At 38.3% G+C, this 20,362-nt stretch overlaps 1 protein-coding gene across 2 annotated transcripts in view; it reads right to left on the bottom strand.

Moving 5' to 3' along the window:
• The window catches only part of eys (eyes shut homolog), a 171,832-nt gene extending 153,882 nt beyond the window's left edge, over window positions 1-17,950 (bottom strand). For both annotated transcript variants that reach the window (XM_044372008.1, XM_044372009.1), the window contains exons 1-6: window positions 17,677-17,950; window positions 9,978-10,874; window positions 9,328-9,444; window positions 3,030-3,223; window positions 2,064-2,191; window positions 507-621 (exon numbers count right to left, since the gene is read on the bottom strand). In XM_044372008.1, the coding sequence (XP_044227943.1) occupies window positions 507-621; window positions 2,064-2,191; window positions 3,030-3,223; window positions 9,328-9,444; window positions 9,978-10,728 (1,305 nt within the window). In that variant the 5' untranslated portion in view covers window positions 10,729-10,874; window positions 17,677-17,950. The remainder of the gene's footprint in view (window positions 1-506; window positions 622-2,063; window positions 2,192-3,029; window positions 3,224-9,327; window positions 9,445-9,977; window positions 10,875-17,676) is intronic.
• Between the last annotated feature and the right edge of the window lie 2,412 nt (window positions 17,951-20,362).

The raw sequence follows: 20,362 nt of genomic DNA, 5'->3' as shown, positions 1-20,362 counted from the left end.
ATGTTTTGTTATTCTCTTTGTTTTTTCTATTAATGACAGATTTTTTATGCATAGAAATATGTAGACCAAAGAAAGGAAAGACCTTTTATGCTGTGACATGCAATGCCTTTTTTTTGTTTAAAGCCTGATGTGCTCAAAAGACCATATAGCATCTATTCATTTCCAATGTAATGTTTAATATTGTGCCAGTCTGAAGCATTTGTCAGTAAAAATCAGTTGAATTTACTAATTAATGCATCATTAAAAAACTACAACATACTGAAATAACAATATAGTATATTGACTGATTGTTGCACCGCTTAGATAAGATTAGCTGCAATAATATTTAATGGACTTTATTATGCTTTTATTTCAGTGTCAAGTCATAGAAAAACTATGTATCACTGCTCTGCTTTAGAAACATCTTCAGTCTTTGTTCATACTGTAACATCCATTAAGGTGCAGCATGGGTCGTATTTTGTGGGCTTCTGAGTATTTCATTATGACTGAAACATTGAATTACTTACCTGATATCCGCCAATTACACTCAAGCACAATCCCTCATTTAGGCAGTTGATATTGAGCAGCCTGCAGTAGTCAATTACTTCTTCACAATTCTTCCCGGAAAACCCTCGCAGACATCTGTTGAGAGGAGGTCAGTGTCATCAAAATCAATTCACCCTGAGCCTTGAGCACTAACAAGCCATATTTTTCAGTTACAAGATTCATGGGGTTATAATTTTGTTTTCTGCGGGACCAGTTTGTGATATGGACCTGGGTGAAATAGTTTGTGCAATTTATTCTTGCCATACTGTGTATTTTGACCTGGATTGGCACATGGGTGGTTATAACATATCAGAACAAATTACAGATACTACTTTCCTACAACTTTTACACATATTTTACTGAGGCCTAAAAAATTAAGTCTTATATAGTCCAGAACACAATTTCATATAAATCCCAAGTGTGAATCACACCCCCCCCAAAAACATCTAAACTATCTTGTTTTTTTAGGAAGAGGTGTCACATGGGTGTTGGATGAAAATCTATAGTATTATACAGCCGTATTCATAGGTGTTTTAATCACTATACAAGTTCAAGTTGGATACAGATTTAGTTATGGACAAACATTAGCACTATCTAAGTACTAGCAGGAGTTCCAGTCTGCGTTTAAAACAGGTTTCAGTGTGATGATAAGTATCTAGAGGGCATCAAAGGCAGACTGTAATCTAGTAGAAGCCGGTATCAGCCAAGAGGCTTCATGAAGCAAATGTTTTAATACCAAATGCTTATACTGGTTTAGAGTGGAGCCCCTACAATTATAGATTTATGCTGTGTTGAAAACTATCATTCCAATAAATTTGAATAAGATGATATAATTTTTTAAATTTAAAGGATAAGGGCTGGCATTATTGTATATTTTTCATATTATTAACAAATTAAAACACCAAAATCAACACTTACTTTGTTCGTTTCCTAATATTTTTTGATTTCACTACTATTTCTGTCGCACTCAGACTGGAGACAATTTGTTCATACTGAAAATGTGAAGCTTTATAAAGCTTCCCTGGCTCTCTATATTGTTTTAATATATGGTTTAATTTTTAAAAAAAGGTTTATTAATTTCGTAATACACCTGGGCACTATAGTTTTTATCAAATTTCACTCAAACAGGGGGATAAAGTGCATTTGCTGCAGATTAAAACAATTTGATGCTCAGCTGAGTGTTTATAGCAGCAGGACAGTTTATGAGGGAACCACTCAAAATAAGTGCCCATGTTTATCGTAATGAAGGAATATGTCACCCGGTGTGGTTCACTGATGTGTTTTTAATAGTTTTTGGACAACAATCGAGCTCTATGGCACGGAGGAATAAGCTACACCTGGCTTTAGCTGCACAGGCACTACTTGTAAGACCAGAGCTTTTAAGTGAAACGTAAATCCTAATCACTTTAAAAGGTGGAGGAAAAAAAAAAAATCAATTTTTATTCGTTCTCAGTGGGAGACATATTCACACGACATTCTAGTCATCTAGAAAGGCGACTATGAGAGCAGCCTCTATTAGATCCATGTATGTGTTTCACCTGCAGACATAATCATCTCCCTTGGACACACAGGTGGCATTGTTGAGACACGGTGATGGGCTACACAGGTTCTGCTGCCTCCTGCATGCTGGGACCACATTACCATCCGCGCAGATACATTCAGAGGCCTGCATATAGAGGCAAAACAAACCAGGTCACCCGTTAGCTTCAGAAGATAAGGTTAGATTCCACAATGGTACAGTATAGCAACAAAATCAATAAAAGAATTTTTCACTGTAATTGTAAAATGTGGCTTGATTAATTCACATTATTATTTGTTAACTGATCTCTACAATTATATGTAATTGAATCAAAGTAGTCAAATAATAGGGTTTATTCAAGTTTTAATATGAGTTTCAGAAATGATGAGAAACTAATAAACACTGATGTTCTTGTAATTCATAGTTACAGGGATTTGAATTTCACATTAAGCTTTTATAACAATATCTGTGTCAAGCAGCAGCAATATCAAGCATTATTTTGATAAATGTCCCTTTTAGGCTGGTGTACTCTGGTATTCTTAGGTGGGTTATGAAAATGTGTGGTGCACTCGGCAAACTGTAATGAACAAAACAAACGTTAGAGAAAGACAATTAGAGCATTACTGTATTTTCTCTAGTGTATCCTCTGCAACATTAGAGGTACGACTGCTTTTGCAAAATGTATGACCACAATAACATTTCCAGTGAAAGGTGAAAATTGCAGTAGGCATCCAATTACAAAAAGCTTTTGAAGAGAGCCATTTCAAATTGGCACTTAAATATGCGCTGGGTCATTCAATCAAATTGCTAGAGGAAGCAAACACTCTTTCCCTTAGCTCATCTTCAGGAGGAAAAATTAATTGCTGTTGCAGCCTTCAGAATGAAGCCATCTGATCTTGTTTCAAGACACTATATTAATTTCCATGTGCCATTTCTTGTTTATGTCCCGCTGAGATAAAACAAATAAGGAAAATTAAGTCCTCACGTGCTCCCCTGCAGTGCAAATTTGTTCCTCCTGACATCCATATGACATGCAATCCACATCCACCCTGGAGTCACAGTAGAGGCCCCAAAATCTTTCTGGACAATGACAAACAAATCCTTCGGGGTTCTCTTTGCATATGCCACCATTTCTGCATGGATTTGGATCACAGGTGGCTTTGCTCTCACATGGTGGGCCTGCAAAACAGATAGATTAGTAGATTACTACACTTTTAGTCAGATTGCAGGAAGTATTTACATCTACAAACCATAATGTATAAAAACCTGTCAGCAGCTCAGTGCACATTCACACAATCTACATTAAACTATTAAACCCCAAGTAGCATGGAAACTGGTAACATGGGACAAGTATGAAATCACATCAAAGCAATCTGGCCAAGTTTACGCCAGAAGAGACATGACTGACGTGATTTATAATCCATGGAGCAAGGGCTGATTGACACATTTTATCAATAATTACACAGGACGGAGGCATGTGCTGGACCCTCCCCAGTCACTATGCATGTATAGTGTAAATACAGTTTAAGCAAATATTGTCACAATTAAACTAAAGGCAAGAGAAATTGGTGTCTTTGCTGTCAGAATTTTATCTTGGCATGTGTGTCAAGCAGAACGCAACTGTCCATTTCATAAACCATCACACTAATTCCAACCAACCAAACCAGTTAGAAAATAATTACAAACACCAATATTTTATTAAGCTAATGGAAACAGTTCTCAGCACTGCATATAAAAGAGAATTGTATTGCCAGTATTTGTGTGCCTGATAGAATAACACTTCATTTTTTTACACATTTAATTTGAGAGAAACTAAATGTGCAGTGAAAAATGTGAGAAATGTCCTAAACGGCTAACACAATGAATGATCAGGTGTGTTTCACATAGAAACTAAAAATGCATGGATTTCACTGGAAGCTATAAACTGGTTGTTGGGTTTGTGTGCCCGCCTAGTGTTTTCTCCTGCTTAGTCTTTGTGATGGAGAATCGCCTCCATCTCAGGGTGTTGTATTTCATGCTGTGTGTGTTTGTGGAGGTTTCCTTGGTCTGCAGCTGCCATCCAGTTAAGTCAGGTCAACACATAGCATTAATATAAATGAGCACTTGGGTAGGCACCATAATCACATACGCCAGTTGTCTGTTGTGAGATGGTGCTGTAATACATAAACATAAAGTAATGTGATCAGTGTCACTCATCTGTGTTCTGGTCAGGATTTTGGCTATATCATTTTTGGCTATATTTGCCACTGTGTTTAAGTGGGAGAAGACACTATGCATTTCTTTTTTTTTTTTTTTTAAGTATTTCCTGAAACTAGGAGCCGTACTGATATTTAGCTCAGTAAATGCCAATTGATCTGTGACTATGTATGTACAGACAGGTGACAAATTAAAGGAAAAACCTGAATAAATGAGTGGAGAAATATAATAAATGCAGATGCTTCCACACATGTGCACTGCATGGTATAATTAAGCAATAACATCCAATCATGCTTTGTTGCATGTATAAATATGTTGAGCAGGCAAAGTTTTGGCCAATTGAACACCTATGGGAGATTTTGGACCGACGTGTTAGACAGCGCTCTCCACCGCCATCATCAAAACACCAAATGAGGGAATATCTTTTTGAAGAATGGTGTTCATCCCTCCAGTAGAGTTCAGAGACTTGCAGAATCAATGCCAAGACGCATTAAAGCTGTTATGGCGGAACGTAGTGGCCCAACTAAGACATTTTATGTTGGTTTTTCCTTCAATTTGTCACCCGTCTGTATCTTCAGAACCCCCACTGGTGGTTTATACCGCACAAGTTATTCATTTGGGAGGGTATATAAGGTGTGGTATATAAGGACTAAGGACTAAGGAACTAGTAATAGTACTGCTGTTCTGTATGTCGGTACCACAATAGAAGTCCACACAAGCACTGAATTTTCTTTGCCCAAACCTCCTCAATCCTCCTCCATTATGGGCACAGATAATAGAACCAGTGAAGCTGCTTTTAGCCACTATTCTGCCTGACCGAATATTTAAAAACTATGCCTTTGACTTTTATTTATGTCATAATGTAATGCCATTACACGTTTATTTATCTTATTGCATTTAAGGATACCTGTTATTGCACTGCAAATGTATTTATTTATTTTTGTCTATGTTTATTATTTTATTTTATCTTATTTTGTTTATCTGATGTTGTTCTAATACACTCACTCACTTAACTGTATGTGAGGCAGTTTAAATTGCCTCTCTATCTAAAAGGTGCAATATAAATAAACTGAACTTGCCTTGCCTCTCAACATATCTACATGAGCATATAGATAGCCTATCAAATCATAATGTATCATGTCTCAACATGTACAACACCCTTAGTTGTCCCAGAGAAGGCACAGAGTTTTATCTTCTTTTTTATTAAATACGTTTATGCTTCCAGTACAAATATTAAAGAGTTAATTATATTTAATCACAACCTATGCAGCTATTGTTATTGCTGCTGCCACCACTATATTAGTATTTGTATAATCAGTTACAGTACATTATCAAACTTATTCATCTGAAGAATATTGTAATTCTCAACAATTATATTATATTTGTTGATCAGATAAACTATGGAGTGAAATAACTATTTAGTGAACTTTAACAAACAAATAGCACACAGATAAATAATAAAAATGTTCTCAACCTGGAAAGTATTTCAATCCTCTATGTTCAGTAAAAAAGTTGATACTTATGTACCAAATCATAAAGATATATAAAGTATTTTCATGGAGGATTTTTCCTAAACTGTTAAGTAGTCAGTGCTGCAGCCCAGTTCATAAGCATTCTCAGAGATAAAGTAATTCTGAACTAAGCTGAAGCCAGTAGTTTTTTAAATACTGCAGTGCCACAACACTTCCACCGGCAGCAGCTTAACCAGAGACAGTGTACTGTAATGCCACAGTGACATTGTATGCAAAGGATAAAATTAGAAGAATGAATTCACTGCAGGTTCAAGGTGAATAAAATTTGATGTAATTCCCTGGTGAGGGTTTTCATTTTTGTGTTCTTCACAAGATGCCTACACATTTATCTTTCCAGTGACTCTTTCTTTGCATATCTTCTTTAATCCCCCTGCTGATACAAGTGCTCGTTTCCCAGAGGCTCCTCATAGCCTCCTCTGTGGGCATCAATCTTACTGTGTACAACTTCAGGGCTTGCTTTTGCTTCAGCTCATTTTCCACTAGAAATTGGGTTTTCATAACTGGTCGGCTAAATGTTGCACCAATACAAACTAGCATATTTCCATCTGTCACATGCAGTATATTTGGACACAGATAATAGCTGTAACACTCCCTGCACTCAAGAGAGAATTTCATAATCTGGGATGATTATGGTTTAGGTTATGTTTGGTTTAATATATCTGTTTATTTTTAGGATGATTTGTATTTGTGCCAGCATTTATGTCTACCACAGTTCTAGTAATCTTAAATGCCCTCATTATTGCAGTGAATATGAACTGTGGCAATTCAGAAACAACATTATGTCAGTATCTAATTATATTGGTTAACAAGGGTAATGACTGCATATTTAGTTCAAATTAAACTTTAAAAATTTGATATTACTACCAACAAGATTAAAGCAAGATAAAAAACAATTAAAACCTCATACCAAATGGAAATGGCCCTCTAAAGATGGTAATACCTTGCAACAAATACCCTTGAGGTAGAGCAGGGGGAGAGTCAAATCAAAAGAAAATCTCATTTGAAACGTCCCATGAGTTTGGCTCATTATTCTGTGCGCATAGACTTTGGCCTATGAGGGCAGCCGGTGCTGGAGCAGCCACTAACTTCCAGTTGATTAATGAGGGAACTGCAGCAGGGAGGTAGAGGAAGCACGAGCTCCACAGAACTCCCAAGAAGCTGATGGGACAGCAGGACACCATGACTATGCGACAGCACCCAGCGGAGTCTGCTTACTTGAGAAAGCAGCGGCAATTAACACAAATTAGATAAAATCTGTAGAGGCAGAGGGTGCATGTAACTTGCCAATTTGTTTCTGATGTAATTTAAAAGGAATTATCAATTTTTAAACCAGACCAAGCCAGACATTTTTACACTGCCAATAATTTTGTCCGGTGGTGTTAGTGGTCCAGTTACTTGCAGTACTGCACAAGAAAATAGGCCTATTCTCTTTCTTAGCTGAATGTCTGATAATTACTGACAATTTGGCTTAAATATTCTTTGCATTTATAGCTAATACATTTTTTTGACATTTTAGTGGCTTCAACAGACAGAGAGTATGAATGTTTTAGGACAACTAAAGAAGAAATCCAAACCATTGGTGTTATGAATTTCAAAGTCCATTGAAAATTACTAAAAGATACAATGGTGTACCCAATCTAATGATCCAATTCATCACATATTCGGCATGGCATTCACCACATACAAGGGGATGAAGGCTGACCAATATCGCTCCCTTACAAAAATTCAAAGAATTGATCTGGACTTTTCATCTTGAATAAATTGAGAGATGTAGTCTGAAATATCTAATACAACCACCCTTCGTGCCCTTAAACTGTACCATGGCCTTAATCTGCTCTTGTAAAATCAGATGCCAGACAATACTGGAAGGAACCTTGAAACCACATCCCCAAAATAATAAGCTGAAAGCATGGGCCCGACTCTAAAAGCAAAGCTATGACACTTCAAGAATGCTGCCAGGACAAATTGTGCTCCACACAATACAATGAATCAGTGTGAAGAGCCACCTGGAGTTTTTTTTTTTTTTTTAACTTGAGAAAGTTCATTGCAGGCTTGTTTTTACAGCAGACAGTGATATCCAGGGCAACTGGGGGAGTATTCAGGTCTCGTAACCCATTTGTGTGTGATACCCATTAACCTAACTGTACGTCACTGGAGCAAATGAGACTCGTTACCTAAATAATGGCTGAAGCGGTAATGTCTCATAAACAAGCTCACCAGATTACAAGTGCCACCCAGTGCCTTAAGATGAATCTTTAGCCCCAGTCCAAATCACAGAGCAAGAAAAACAATTTGGCTGCCAATGAAAACATGTTACAGTTATGTCTTACTCATGAATCATTCATGGAGGGAGGAAGTGGCATACAAACGATGCTTTGATTGAGCTAAATTGGGTATTGTAAGATGATTCGCAAGTTGAAGAGAAAAAAATTATCATCATAAAATGCGGTTATTTATAAGTATAGACATTACATGTTAAACTCACAATAAATTATATTTTTTGATAGGTTTCATCTTCTTGGACTAGGGTAAATTAAATAATGAAACATTAAAAAATTAATAGGTGTTGTTGCACTTTCACTAAGCCTTACTTTTCTCTAGCAAGCAATACCTTTTGAAAGGTCACAGACCTTGACCAGTATCAAAGTTCTGACTTAACATGCTCTGCAGAAACAATGTACTATAAATTACCTTTAATTGATTGCTGTAAACCTTTCTTTTATCTTTTATAACTGCGACATGCTCAGTTAGCCAGCAGTTAGCCTTGGCTTTTTACAACCACACGTCACTGGCCACAACATGAGGTTTTAAAGTATTGGATTTGAAGTGGCCGCTCCATATATTATGATGACAAATATAACATCAAGTGGGATCAAGTTTAAAGGACCAGTGTGTAAGATTTAGGGGGATCTATTGGCAGAAATGGAATATAATATTCATAAGTATGTTTTCATTAATGTATAATCACCTGAAAATAAGAATCGTTGTGTTTTCGTTACCTTAGAATGAGCCCTTTATATCTACATAGGGAGCGGGTCCTTTTCCATGGAGCCCGCCATGTTGCACTGCCATGTTTCTACAGTAGCCCAGAACCTACAAACCAGACATTGGCTGTAGAGAGGGCCTTTCGCATTTTTTGTGAGTTTATAGGCCACCGTAGGTTCTCCTACACACTTGGAGGGAGAGGGTGAGGAGAGTTGTATTCAGTTGCTTTCAATCTACAACCTAACTGCTAGATGCCACTAAATCCTACACACTGGTCCTTTAAAGCCCATAAGGAAATGCTGAACTTTTATAGATAAATAGCTCTTGTAGTTCTCAGCTTTGACCTTTTCCAAAGATAGTTGCCCCCGAGGCAAATGACACAGTTGTGCATATGGAACAAATTTTCCCCCACTGCCTCTGATTAATAGCATCATGAAAAATTGGCTGTGTATGATTCACCTGTCAGGGATGAAAACTGCGCAATTACATTCAAAGATCAGGTTTTGTTGTCATAGTGACTGGCGATCCATCTATATTATACCTGCAAGCAGCTGAATAAGGGTTGCTTACCAGAGAATCCTGTGTCACAGATGCATTTGAAGGAGGAAGATGGCATTTGAATGCATGTCCCATTTTCACAAATTCTGTCACAGTTCTCTTTCCCAATGACTTCAGAGCAGTTAACTCCTAAAAAAAAACAAACAGCAAATCAGTTGACTTCTTCACAGAAACACAGAGATAAAAAAAAGATATGCCTAGATTGAAGTTTGTGTTCATGCACAGAACCCTGCTGCTATTTATTTGAATTTCCAATTAACTAAAAGAGTGCTGTGAATAATGCTGCTGCAAAGAGTACATGTCGGCAGCAAAGAGATTAAGAAAGAAGTCATTTGGAATTCAGGCTGTTTTAATATTAATTCTGTTTGCCTTACGTGTGAGTGTTGATCTGATAAGGGGCCTAAAATGAATAACTATGTGTCCAATAAATATGTAATTGGAGAAGAAAGCTTGCATTACATTTGAAGTTACATGTAAATTCTTTCAGTTACTTTCAACTAATATGACAGAAATTTCTGTCTTACGTATCAAATAGTGCATTCTTAATAAACAATTCTCTCAAGCAGACATATCAATGGAGTGCAGCAAATGTTTAAATGTATTTAGATGCAGCTCTGAGTTAAGAGAGCTCGACAAATGTGATGAGTGAGATTTGTCCTTACCTGTAAAATGTGGAGGACAAAGACATTTATATGTTCTATGGTTTGGATCTGTGGATCCATTACTTAAACAGACTCCTTTGTTTTCACAAGGGTTGTCCAAACAAACATCAAACTTTTCACAAAACCTCCCGGAGTAGTGGTGGTGGCATCGACAGTAGTATGCACCTTCCCGGTGGCCTGTTTGACAAATACCATTCCCCGAACAAAGTCGAAGCAGAGGAGAAGCCTGACAAAGCTGCGTTTTCACAGACACATTGAGCCTTAAGCCAAACTTGCACAGCTGTGTATCTCCCTCATGCAGAGCGATGAAGTAATGATGACCCGGGCCGAGCCACTTGGCCTCCACTTGCTCACTTCCATTTACATTGTGAGGGAAAAGAAACTGATCTTTCATCTGTCCAGTTATGGAGCAGCTTTCAAAGTCATCTTTTGACACGTTGAGGAGTCTGATGCCATATGACTTCAGCGTTTCATCAGCATCCATCAGCAGTTTGTCTCCATGCTGCAGCTGAAGTGGGCATATCTGAGGAAAGTTGAAAGCTTGCCCGCTCGACTCCTCTCCTCCCTGAGAATCCCAACACTCTGCAACCCTCCTACAGATGTTTCCTACGAGCGTCCAATTTATTTGGACGGACTGTTGTTTAAGGTGCCACTCAAGTGATGCCGGTCTGTTGCAAATTGTTTGGCAGTGAATCATGTGGACAGTGCAGCTCACAAAGACGGCAATCAAATGAAACAAAGATGTCTCCATGTTTCTTCTCTCTTCCTATTTAATCCAAACCGATCGGGAATTGTGTCATCTGGAGAATGGTTGAGGCAAATTATGTGTGTGCTTCATAAGATGCTCATGAGATGATGTTCCAAGTAGTTCAAGAAGTCCACATGATTGGAAGTAACCTGAGGGGAATAAAGATTTAATAATGATTTTGCACAAGGAAGTACATGTCTACAAAACCTATGATGCTTAATAACTTAAAACTTGATGAAAACAACCCTAGGAAGACAATAGGCAGACCGAACACTATTATGAAGATTGTTTTATTGTCACACATGGACTCATGGCTTCAGCAAGTCTAGTATAGCTGTCATAATCATATGCAGTGCTGCTGACCACCTAGTGTGTCACAGCAGCCTCGGCCTCCCTGAGGTTTCTACAGAGAGTGACAATGTCAGATAAAATATTCTCTCTCCCTTGCCGGTGCCTGATACCTCAGTGTCAGGCAGTGAGATGAGTTAAAGCAGACAGCATTGTCTTTTTCCCTCAGGCCCTTTTTTTTTTTTTTTTTTTTTTTTTTTATACATGTGCACGAGATAAAACAACAAAGTATAGAGGCCTCCCTGCAAGAGAAAAACTCTGCTCCTTGATCAGCTCACAAGGGCTGATATGAATAACTGCATGATGATAAGTAATAAAACGCTGAATATGGAACACCAATATCAATAGAAGGGGGAGTGATAAAGTGAATGAGATTGCAAGTATTGTCATGAGGGCTGTGCGGGCACCCAGAAGACTTAATTTACATAAGATGAGTTTGACTATTGTGTTTCATTGAACAAATCAGAAAGCTCTCACCTGATTTTTCAGTAACAGTCACTGAAATTAAACTGAATTAAAATTCAAATCAAAAGGGCATATGTGAAATTTGTTTGTGTACTATTTAGTTTTTGCAGAATATTCAGTAGTTTTCTTTTCATCAACATTTTAATATTTACAATGCATCATATGACTACGTTTAAAGTAAAAGGGGTTACCTGTAGTGTCAAACCTACAAAGAATTTTAACCCGAGTGTGCAGTTCCCCTTTTTTAACATCTCTTAACTCGCTACCTCGTCTTTTTGGCCCCCACTTTCAGCAAAAGAAAGTTTGAAAATTCCCATGAACACAACCTGCCCCACTACACCAAAAGCACAAGACTAACTGGTGAACATAATGGAGCTTTTAGCAACTAAAGAGCCCGACATTTCACTCAGGAGTAGGTGAAAACCAAAACAGAGTTAAAAGGAACGTGAACATTCGATTTATGTTCAGGTGAACAGGCACATTAGTACAAATGAATGCTAATGTTGCTCCGTGTCTTCTGCATGTGTGAACTGACAACTGTTTGCTCGCAATATTAATATTATAAGGTGATACTAAGTCAATGTTGTGTTCACACCTTCTTGTGCTGCCCCTGAGTGGTCAAAGACATAATTATTGCAGGTTCAACCAGGAAAGCCTCCTTTACATTTAATCCAATGTCTTACTCAGTGTCCTGGCCAAGACAGGCAGCAATAACAAGGAGTTATAGACTAACAACTTAAAACAGACAAGATGAAATATGTCACAAGATCATAATTAAACAAACAAGTAATTACAAAATAAATAACATTGCTAATAAGAGTCATACAAAAGATCACATCCCGGAGACAACCAAAAGACAGTAGTCCAAATGAATAAAAAGATAATTGTAATAAATCTAAAACTATCAAACAAATTAGTAAGATCAACAGACCCAGATTCTAATATGCCCCAGAAACACTGGCAGCCAGAATAGCTTTTGCAGCAGTGACTTGAACTGTAGTGGCAGTAGTGTTGACTGACAGCAGTTGCACATCCTAAACAGTAATGTGATTTAAGAGGGAGGTCATAACTGGTACCGCAGATAGGTAATGGACTTTCATAGTAGCTACAACAATTCAATAATACATATAGTAATACAATGCACTTATTTTCACCTCATCACTAGTCATAACAAGAGCTCAGTTACCACACCAGCAATCCTGTTTCTCCAAGATTCTCTATAATCCAAAGTTGGAGCACAGACACAGACAGCTGGGATAAAAAAGAAGACGCTTTTATATCACCACGCATGTGACAGCAAACTGCCAATGTCTACAAGCAGCATGAGTAATAGATTGATGCTAGAGGAAACACTGTGACCAAGGGGGAAAAAAATGCAGGAGGAAATATTACCATTTTTTCTCCATTTCCACAGATACTGTATGCAGCAAGGACACAAGCTTGCAAAGCCTGGTGGATTATATTTTAGTCAATTTATTTTATCTTAATACTGAATTTTCACACTGACGTCTAATGCACTGCTGCTAATTTGTTTTAGTACAAATCAAAGTGAGATATCTAGAGGCTGTTTCAACCCTACACACTCTGCATGATGAATGCAATTTAGACCCTAAAGCTCATTCATTCTTCTTAACTGTGGCGTGGTTCAAATTAATTTAATTTGAATTACATTCAATACTAATTCATACTTTTACAGAAATCTATATTCTTGGTCAGCACTTGAATAAACAGGTTTTCTGGGATATTAAGATACCTTAAAGGTATTGATCAGTCGGGATTAACCTGTGGGTCAAACAGAGGAGTGGTTCAAATAATAAGGGCCACGGGGTCAGAGGCAAGGTCATGTATGTGGGGGTCAACTAATTGTCCCCCACAGCCTCCTGCTTTCATTACAGCTCAGTTCAACACACATTTTAGGATGCCAATCACGCAGGTGTGAAGAGGGCAATAGATCAAGGGAGCTGTGTAAATCCTCAACTGAGGGAGACAACCGGGAGGACACAACAAATTATCACATCAAACTGGCAGGTCTACATGTCACTTGTTGTTTGTCATACAAGACAAAAACAGGTTATTACAGCTGAAATCGATAAGTCAAGCAACAGGAGATTAATCAATTTTGATAATCAATTGATTGTTTGAGTCATTTTTAACCAATAATTCACTGGTTCAGCTTTTAAATGTGAATATTTGCTGTTTCTTTAAGTCTTCTATGATAGCAAAGTGAAAATCTTAAGGTTTTTGGACAGTTAGTTGGACAAAACAAGTGATTTAAATATGTCAATTTGACAGACTGAATCAATTAATCAAGAAAAATATCAGCAGATTAATCAATATATAATCATCAAGTAGCTACAAAATAAGCATATGTGCCATTTCACATAACAGTTTGATCATAAACTAGGCCACATCTGAAAACATTTGCTTACTTGCCATTTAATGAGAAAAATTACATTTTCTTTTTTTTGACAGAAGAAGCAAAGTTTGGCTCATTAAATCGTCAGTGTGATGCGGAGACAGCGATGAAGACATTTGCTAGTGAGTGAGGTGCAATTGCTAGTTACAATATAATGGTACTCATGCAAGAATGAGGACGCACAGGTGTAAGTTGAGGCAAAAACTGTTGAGATAAATAGTGCAAGCCTCCTTGTATATGGTAATTTCTCATTATGATTTCCTTGATTCAGAACTTCTAAGGCCCTGACAGCTGCAGTGACTGAATGTTGTTGTGTGTTTGTTGTTGTGCTGTATTTATGTGTACTGCACTTGTGTTCGCCTGCTCGGGGACTGGAATGACTTCTTGGGAGGTTATGTTTGTACTGCACATTAAATAAAGGTGAATAAAAATATCAATTCATGCTGTATGCCTCTTACACTGATAAAATCTGCTGCTTTTTTAAATATTCCCTGAAATCATCCACAAAAAAATAATGAATAAATCTCTTCACTTCAATGAAGATGCTGAAATGATTAAATAAGAAGGCAAAAGTAAATCATTGCTTCGGTTATCACGGCAGATGACTCAAGGTATGAGGAAGATGAACTTCATGACAGCATAACAGAGTCTGTGGTCTTTTTTTTTTAAACTCACCAATGACTGGTATAGCAGCAGCATTATTTTTCACCAGGATGCCAATCCACTGTAAAAGCCCAGTCCTTTCTCTTTGAAAAATAATACAATCATTGGGAAAATTATTTCACCTGAAAAAGTCTCACTTCAAAGTAAACACACAGGCTTTAAATCAACTTGCACAAAACTCATTTCTCTGTCCACTCACTGTTAAAAAGTCTATTTCTGACATCACTGTGGAGATGGATTTAGTAGATGATGTCCCATTTCAGAGGAGGTTCAAGCAGAAAGAGGTCAACTGCCATCTTCATTAAGTGTGGTGGATAAAGACGTGTTTTGAACATATTTGCAAATCAAAACCATTTAGACTCAAAAATTTGTGATGATGGATCATTACTTGATCATGCAAAACATAATAACTTTGATATCCTACAGCTAAACTTCAAACCCATAAAAAACTATTCATTTTTCACTGCTCCATCACCAGCAGGATGCCACAGAAAACAGCACTGAGCCATTGATGTCACTCGGAGCCACTGGAGGACTGATTAGCAAAACACCAGCAGGCTGCTGGCCGCAGCCGCTGCCGGACTGATCGCTTGTGCTCCCTGGGCAGCTATCTGGATCATCACTAATCAGTTATAACACTGATGAGCATCCGGGCCCTGCAACCCTGAAAACTAACCCCCACATCAATTTCCCGGCTCTAAGTGCAGTACTTGATGCCAATGGCAAATCCAATTTTAACTCAAATTTCAGCCCCGTTTTGTGAACAGCTAACATTAAATCACTGGGTAATAGCAAAAAGAAAATTGTGTCATTCTGAATTTCATCTCAGAATAGTTACATGAACATGGAAAGTTACAGTTAACTTGTCTGCTTTACCTATGCAAATATAACCCTTTTTTTAAAAAAAAAAAAATCTTTCTTTGTTCTCTACAACCTCAATGAACATTTCAACTGCAGGATTTTTCCAAGACTATAATAAGTCAAAGCAGGTATAACAATGGGTTAAATGAGGCCAGAGCCAGCAGCAGCACAGCTTCGCCAGCATGACTTCACCTCTATGAATTGCTCATTTTTGTTTGAGGCAATACCTTCATCAGTCACTAGCCCCCCTGTAGTATAGTCTACAGTGCTTCCTGTTTATTTGGTGCTCTGGAGGAGAACCTCAATAAAGCAAGGCTGTGCGTCTTTGTTTGTTTGTAACACTTGTGCAGTGCTTAGGGGAATTGTGGTTTATACTCTTTCAGCCACACACAGCCTTAAGAGGTCCGCATAAAGGAAATACAGCAGGTCTATGAGGCAGCATGGGTGCATAATCATGATCCGGTTGTAGGTTAGGAGGATGTACATCCACAGAGCAGAAAATTGCTTTCTGATTTTCTAACAGTGGTGGCCAAATCAATGCATGAATTAAATGTTTTGTTCAGTGATTGTCTTACATTCACCAACACTGTGCTATCTGCACTTTGGAGTTAACGGTGTGGTGGTATGTTCCACTCACTTCAATCAGGCATACGCACCTTCACCAAAACCCCCCTACCCCTGCTCCTGAAACCTCTAGTGCACTTGTTCAAAAGGTAATCATTCCCTCTTTTGTTAGGATTTTTCTGCACTGATCTTGCTTTTATGTGGACTGAAACTCAACAAACATGGAGCAAAGACCACGAGGAGGCCTACACCTGCCAAATCTGATGAACCTATCTGTGCAAAGTGAAAATAAGATGACAGAAGTGAGGTTATCAGGACGATGTTTAACAGCTTCTCAGGGCTTAGAGATTGATGCACTGTTCATAAGCATTAAATTCAGTCCCACTACAAAGAGACAAGAATATAGGCAATCCAGCATTTGTACTGTAGATCACAGCTACTGTAACTCACAGATCTCAGTTTAGTTTATGCAGCAAATTAACAGGTAAGTACGCATGTAGGAGTCCTGAAGTGTCTGCTGATTACCTCTGCAAGGGAGGTTAAATTTTCACTCCTGTTCACTTGTTATTTGACAACTGCACAAGTACGCGTTATTTAACAAGTGAACAGAATGTCTCAAAAACCTCTTATCAAATTTCAATTACATTAGGTGAAAGGTTTGGCTGTCAGCTGCAAAACAACTGATTTGTTTTTGGTGCAGATCCAGATCCATTTGTGGATCAGAGAATGTTTTTAAAAATATTTAACACTGTTCAATAGTGCATTTTCATAGCTGTAGCATTTACTTGAATTCAAAATACAAACCTGGATCACCTTATTCACTTTAGTTCCAGATCCACAGTTAATAGATTATGTCAAAACATTTTCAATTATTAAAATTGTAACACATTTTGGGGATTGTGTGCCCTTGGCAGATGTATTTTACCTAATTTCATTTTCAAATCAACCACTACAAATCATATGAATGTCCCCCATAAAAAAAGGCAAATGCTTTTCATGTCTATAACAAGTAGGTCATTTCTCACTGTTGACCCAAATTAGTATCATGGACCGGGCAATATGCAGTGTTTGAATTTTGATCACCCTTGGCAGGAGGAGAAGGCAGCCTCATTCACTCTGTCACTGGGGCCTTTACAACCACCACATGGCCTCGCTGTGTCTGTATTGTAATTCATTAGTATGTGTATGGTGATATGCTAAATACTGTAAAGAATGTGTAATTCTGCTGTAAAAACTGCACAGCAGACTGTCCTTCCAAATGGTCTGAGTAGGCAAGTCTGTTTATCACAGTCAAAGGGAGTTTCAATCAAGTATATGAAGAAGTCCACCTGCCCTGGCCTGTCTGTTAGAGTGAGGGTGAATCTGACAGAGACTGGCCAGTAGCTACACTTGCTTCTCACACATTTAAAGCTGAAGCAGGCCTGCAGACAATAGGTCCGTATTAAATAACAGCTAAGCATTAAACTCAGCCGACGCGTCTATCTGCCCCCATTCTGCAAACGCTAGGCCCGGGATTTAGTATGGACGGGTAATCTGACTAGTATGGTGCACACAAGACCATCTGCTGCTGTATGCAGAACGCTACAGCCACGTCTCTGCTGACTGCTTATATCGTGTGTGTGCTGCATGCTCACCATTAAGTTGAGAAGGTGTTCCGCCCTGGGACGGCGACTTGTAACATCATTTTTAGGCGAGTTTCTTATTCAGAGGTGAGACGCGTTTCTCCCAGGGGAATATGACAGCTGAGCAGCTCAAGCGCACACAGAAGGAAACATGTTGCTAAGGAAATGTGATCAGACGCTGAGAGCTGAAGGCGTGTCTGCCTGCAGAAGAGATGGCCCTCTGGGGCAGGACAGGGCGGGGATTCAGCCTGCCTGATTGATTATTTAATTAGGCTAAACTAGATATTCATCAACCAAACCGAGTCATTATCTTGTGTAAACAACTGAAGCTTACGGAGCACCCCCTGGGGTCAGCTAGGAAAAAAAAAAAAAAAAAAAAAAAAAAATTGGGAGGAAGTTGCTCACTTAATTTTATATTTCCAAGAATATAGTCTGAAAATTATATAAATATTAAATCATCATTCTGAAAACATAGTCCTCCTCAATTAATATTGAGCCATGTCAACGTTGTGGGCTGGCTGAGGATCATGGGTAATGTAGCCTTTGGGCATGGATTTGTAATTTGAGAGCACTAATTATGGTTTATAAACCGTACGCACAGATTTCTAAACCGCGAGTGATTTACACTCTTGTTGATCTTTTTTTTCACAGCTGACCCTAGGGGGACTCCGTAGGGTGCCATGGCATTGGTTGGACAGCCCATTATTCCAAAACCCCAATAGTTCGAAAAACTTCCCACTGGACCAAAAGCCCATTAGTCAAACGGTTCGTTATCCCAAAAACAAAAGCCCACTGCTTTGAAGGCCTGTTGCCCCGAAAATATACACTCTCCCTGGAGTTTTTTGTCCTTAATATTTTATTGTATTTTGACGTGCAAACCCTAACCCTAAATACTAACCTAACCTAACCTCCAGTGATTCAGCACCATGGACAGCGCTGTCAGTCACTGAACTCCAGCAACTCCAGAGTGTGTATTTTTGGAGCAATGGGCCTTTGGAGCAATTTTGGGATAACAGGCCATTGGATTAATGGGCTTTCGGTCCAGTGAGAGATTTTTTCAACCATTGGGGTTTCGGAATAATGGGCCTTCAGACCAATGGGCAGTCCCCCTCCATAGAGGCTCTCTCGGTGAATGAAAATGATTTTATATAGCACCTGTGGGGTGAAAACAACAAACTAAATTGACTGGACTATCTAATAGCTAGGCTATAATTGGACCATGGCAGATCATGGCAGGAAACACATTTCATAAAAACAAAGACCCAAAAATTATATAGCCAGTTTATTCAATTAATTTATGAATGTAGCAATTTCATGCAATACCTAGCAAATAAATACATGACTTTTTTGCCATGCATGAGGTATCTCAATAGCTAGCTTTGCTTTGTCAAAGCTAACAAAATCATCCTACCAAGACCCTCAAAGCTCACTAGTTAACATTTTATATCTTTCTTGTTTAATCCGCACAGAAACCGAAACGTAGAAATGGCACGTTGTGGTTGTGATGGGTATTAACAGGTTTGTTTTTTGTACGGATTAAATAAAAAAGATGTAACGTCCCTAAGAAAAGCTTCTCTTCATCGAAGACGTGCAAGGTAGCCTACACTTGTCAAACCAACCAGTTAGTCTCTGTCCTTTAAAATTAGCTAGCTGGCTTGGCTAGCTGTTTCTCCCTGTTTCCTGTCTTTATGCTAAGCTAAGCTAAGCTAACCGTTCATATTTAACTGACAGATATGTAAGTGGTATCAATCCTCTCACCTAAGTCTTGGCAAGAAAGATAATACACCTATTTTTTCAAAATGTCCTTTAAATGCTGCCTGCTGACCCATAGTTTGGTATCATTTCACAGTTCACTTATTTTTCACATCCTACTGCTACATTACAAACACAGCCAGAGAAAGAGAGAGCGGCCTCATAGTGGTATTGTATTTATATTATATTTAATGTTCATTTGTATGGGGAATGTTTTGACAGCTTGTGCATGAGCGGGGGTTTTTTTTGGAAAGACCTACATCCTGTTCACTGTACACCTATCACACCAGGGAGCTGCACTGCAATCAGTCTTGTACTGATGGTTGCTGAGCAACAGTATAAGCAAGGGGTTAAGTGCCTTGCTCCAGGGTAATTTGCTGGTAGCTGCCAAGGGAGAGGAGAGTGTTGGTCATTTTCATTCCCAGCCCAGATTCCTCTTGCTGGCCAGGGATCCCACCTGCAAACTGTCCATTCATGAACCTGTGACTGGACTGGTTAGTCAATGGTTTATTTTATTTATTTATTTTTGTTTTAATGAGGGGGACACAGATAAAGAAGAGCTGGATTCACAGTAATCCCGAGTGCAGATGAGTGCACACAAGCTTTATATTCATTTGATTAAAAACATGTTTTAAGGTAAAGGCAAAAAAAGTCTGTTTACTGATAATAGAAACATGTTAAGTTTCAGAAACATATAAAAAAAAATTCTCAAAATTATTATCTGTGCCATTTTACTACAATAAAAATAAGTGTACAGATTTTTATGGGCACATGTCCAAAGCACTGGCATGATTCTTTGACCCACTTTTAAGCGCCCCCTCCCCCCCTACTTGAGGAACACTGTGCAAGATGACTGATGTTTTTATAAAGGTCACTGGCTTCTGTCACACTTTACTTTTCTTGATTGTTTGTTCACAGTAGGATTCACAACACATTTCATTTTTAC

This window comes from Thunnus albacares, chromosome 14 (assembly GCF_914725855.1).
Source record: "Thunnus albacares chromosome 14, fThuAlb1.1, whole genome shotgun sequence".
In the NCBI taxonomy this organism is placed as follows: domain Eukaryota; kingdom Metazoa; phylum Chordata; class Actinopteri; order Scombriformes; family Scombridae; genus Thunnus; species Thunnus albacares.
The sequence above is the reverse complement of the archived record's forward strand: the minus strand, read 5'-3'. Positions and strand labels throughout refer to the sequence as shown.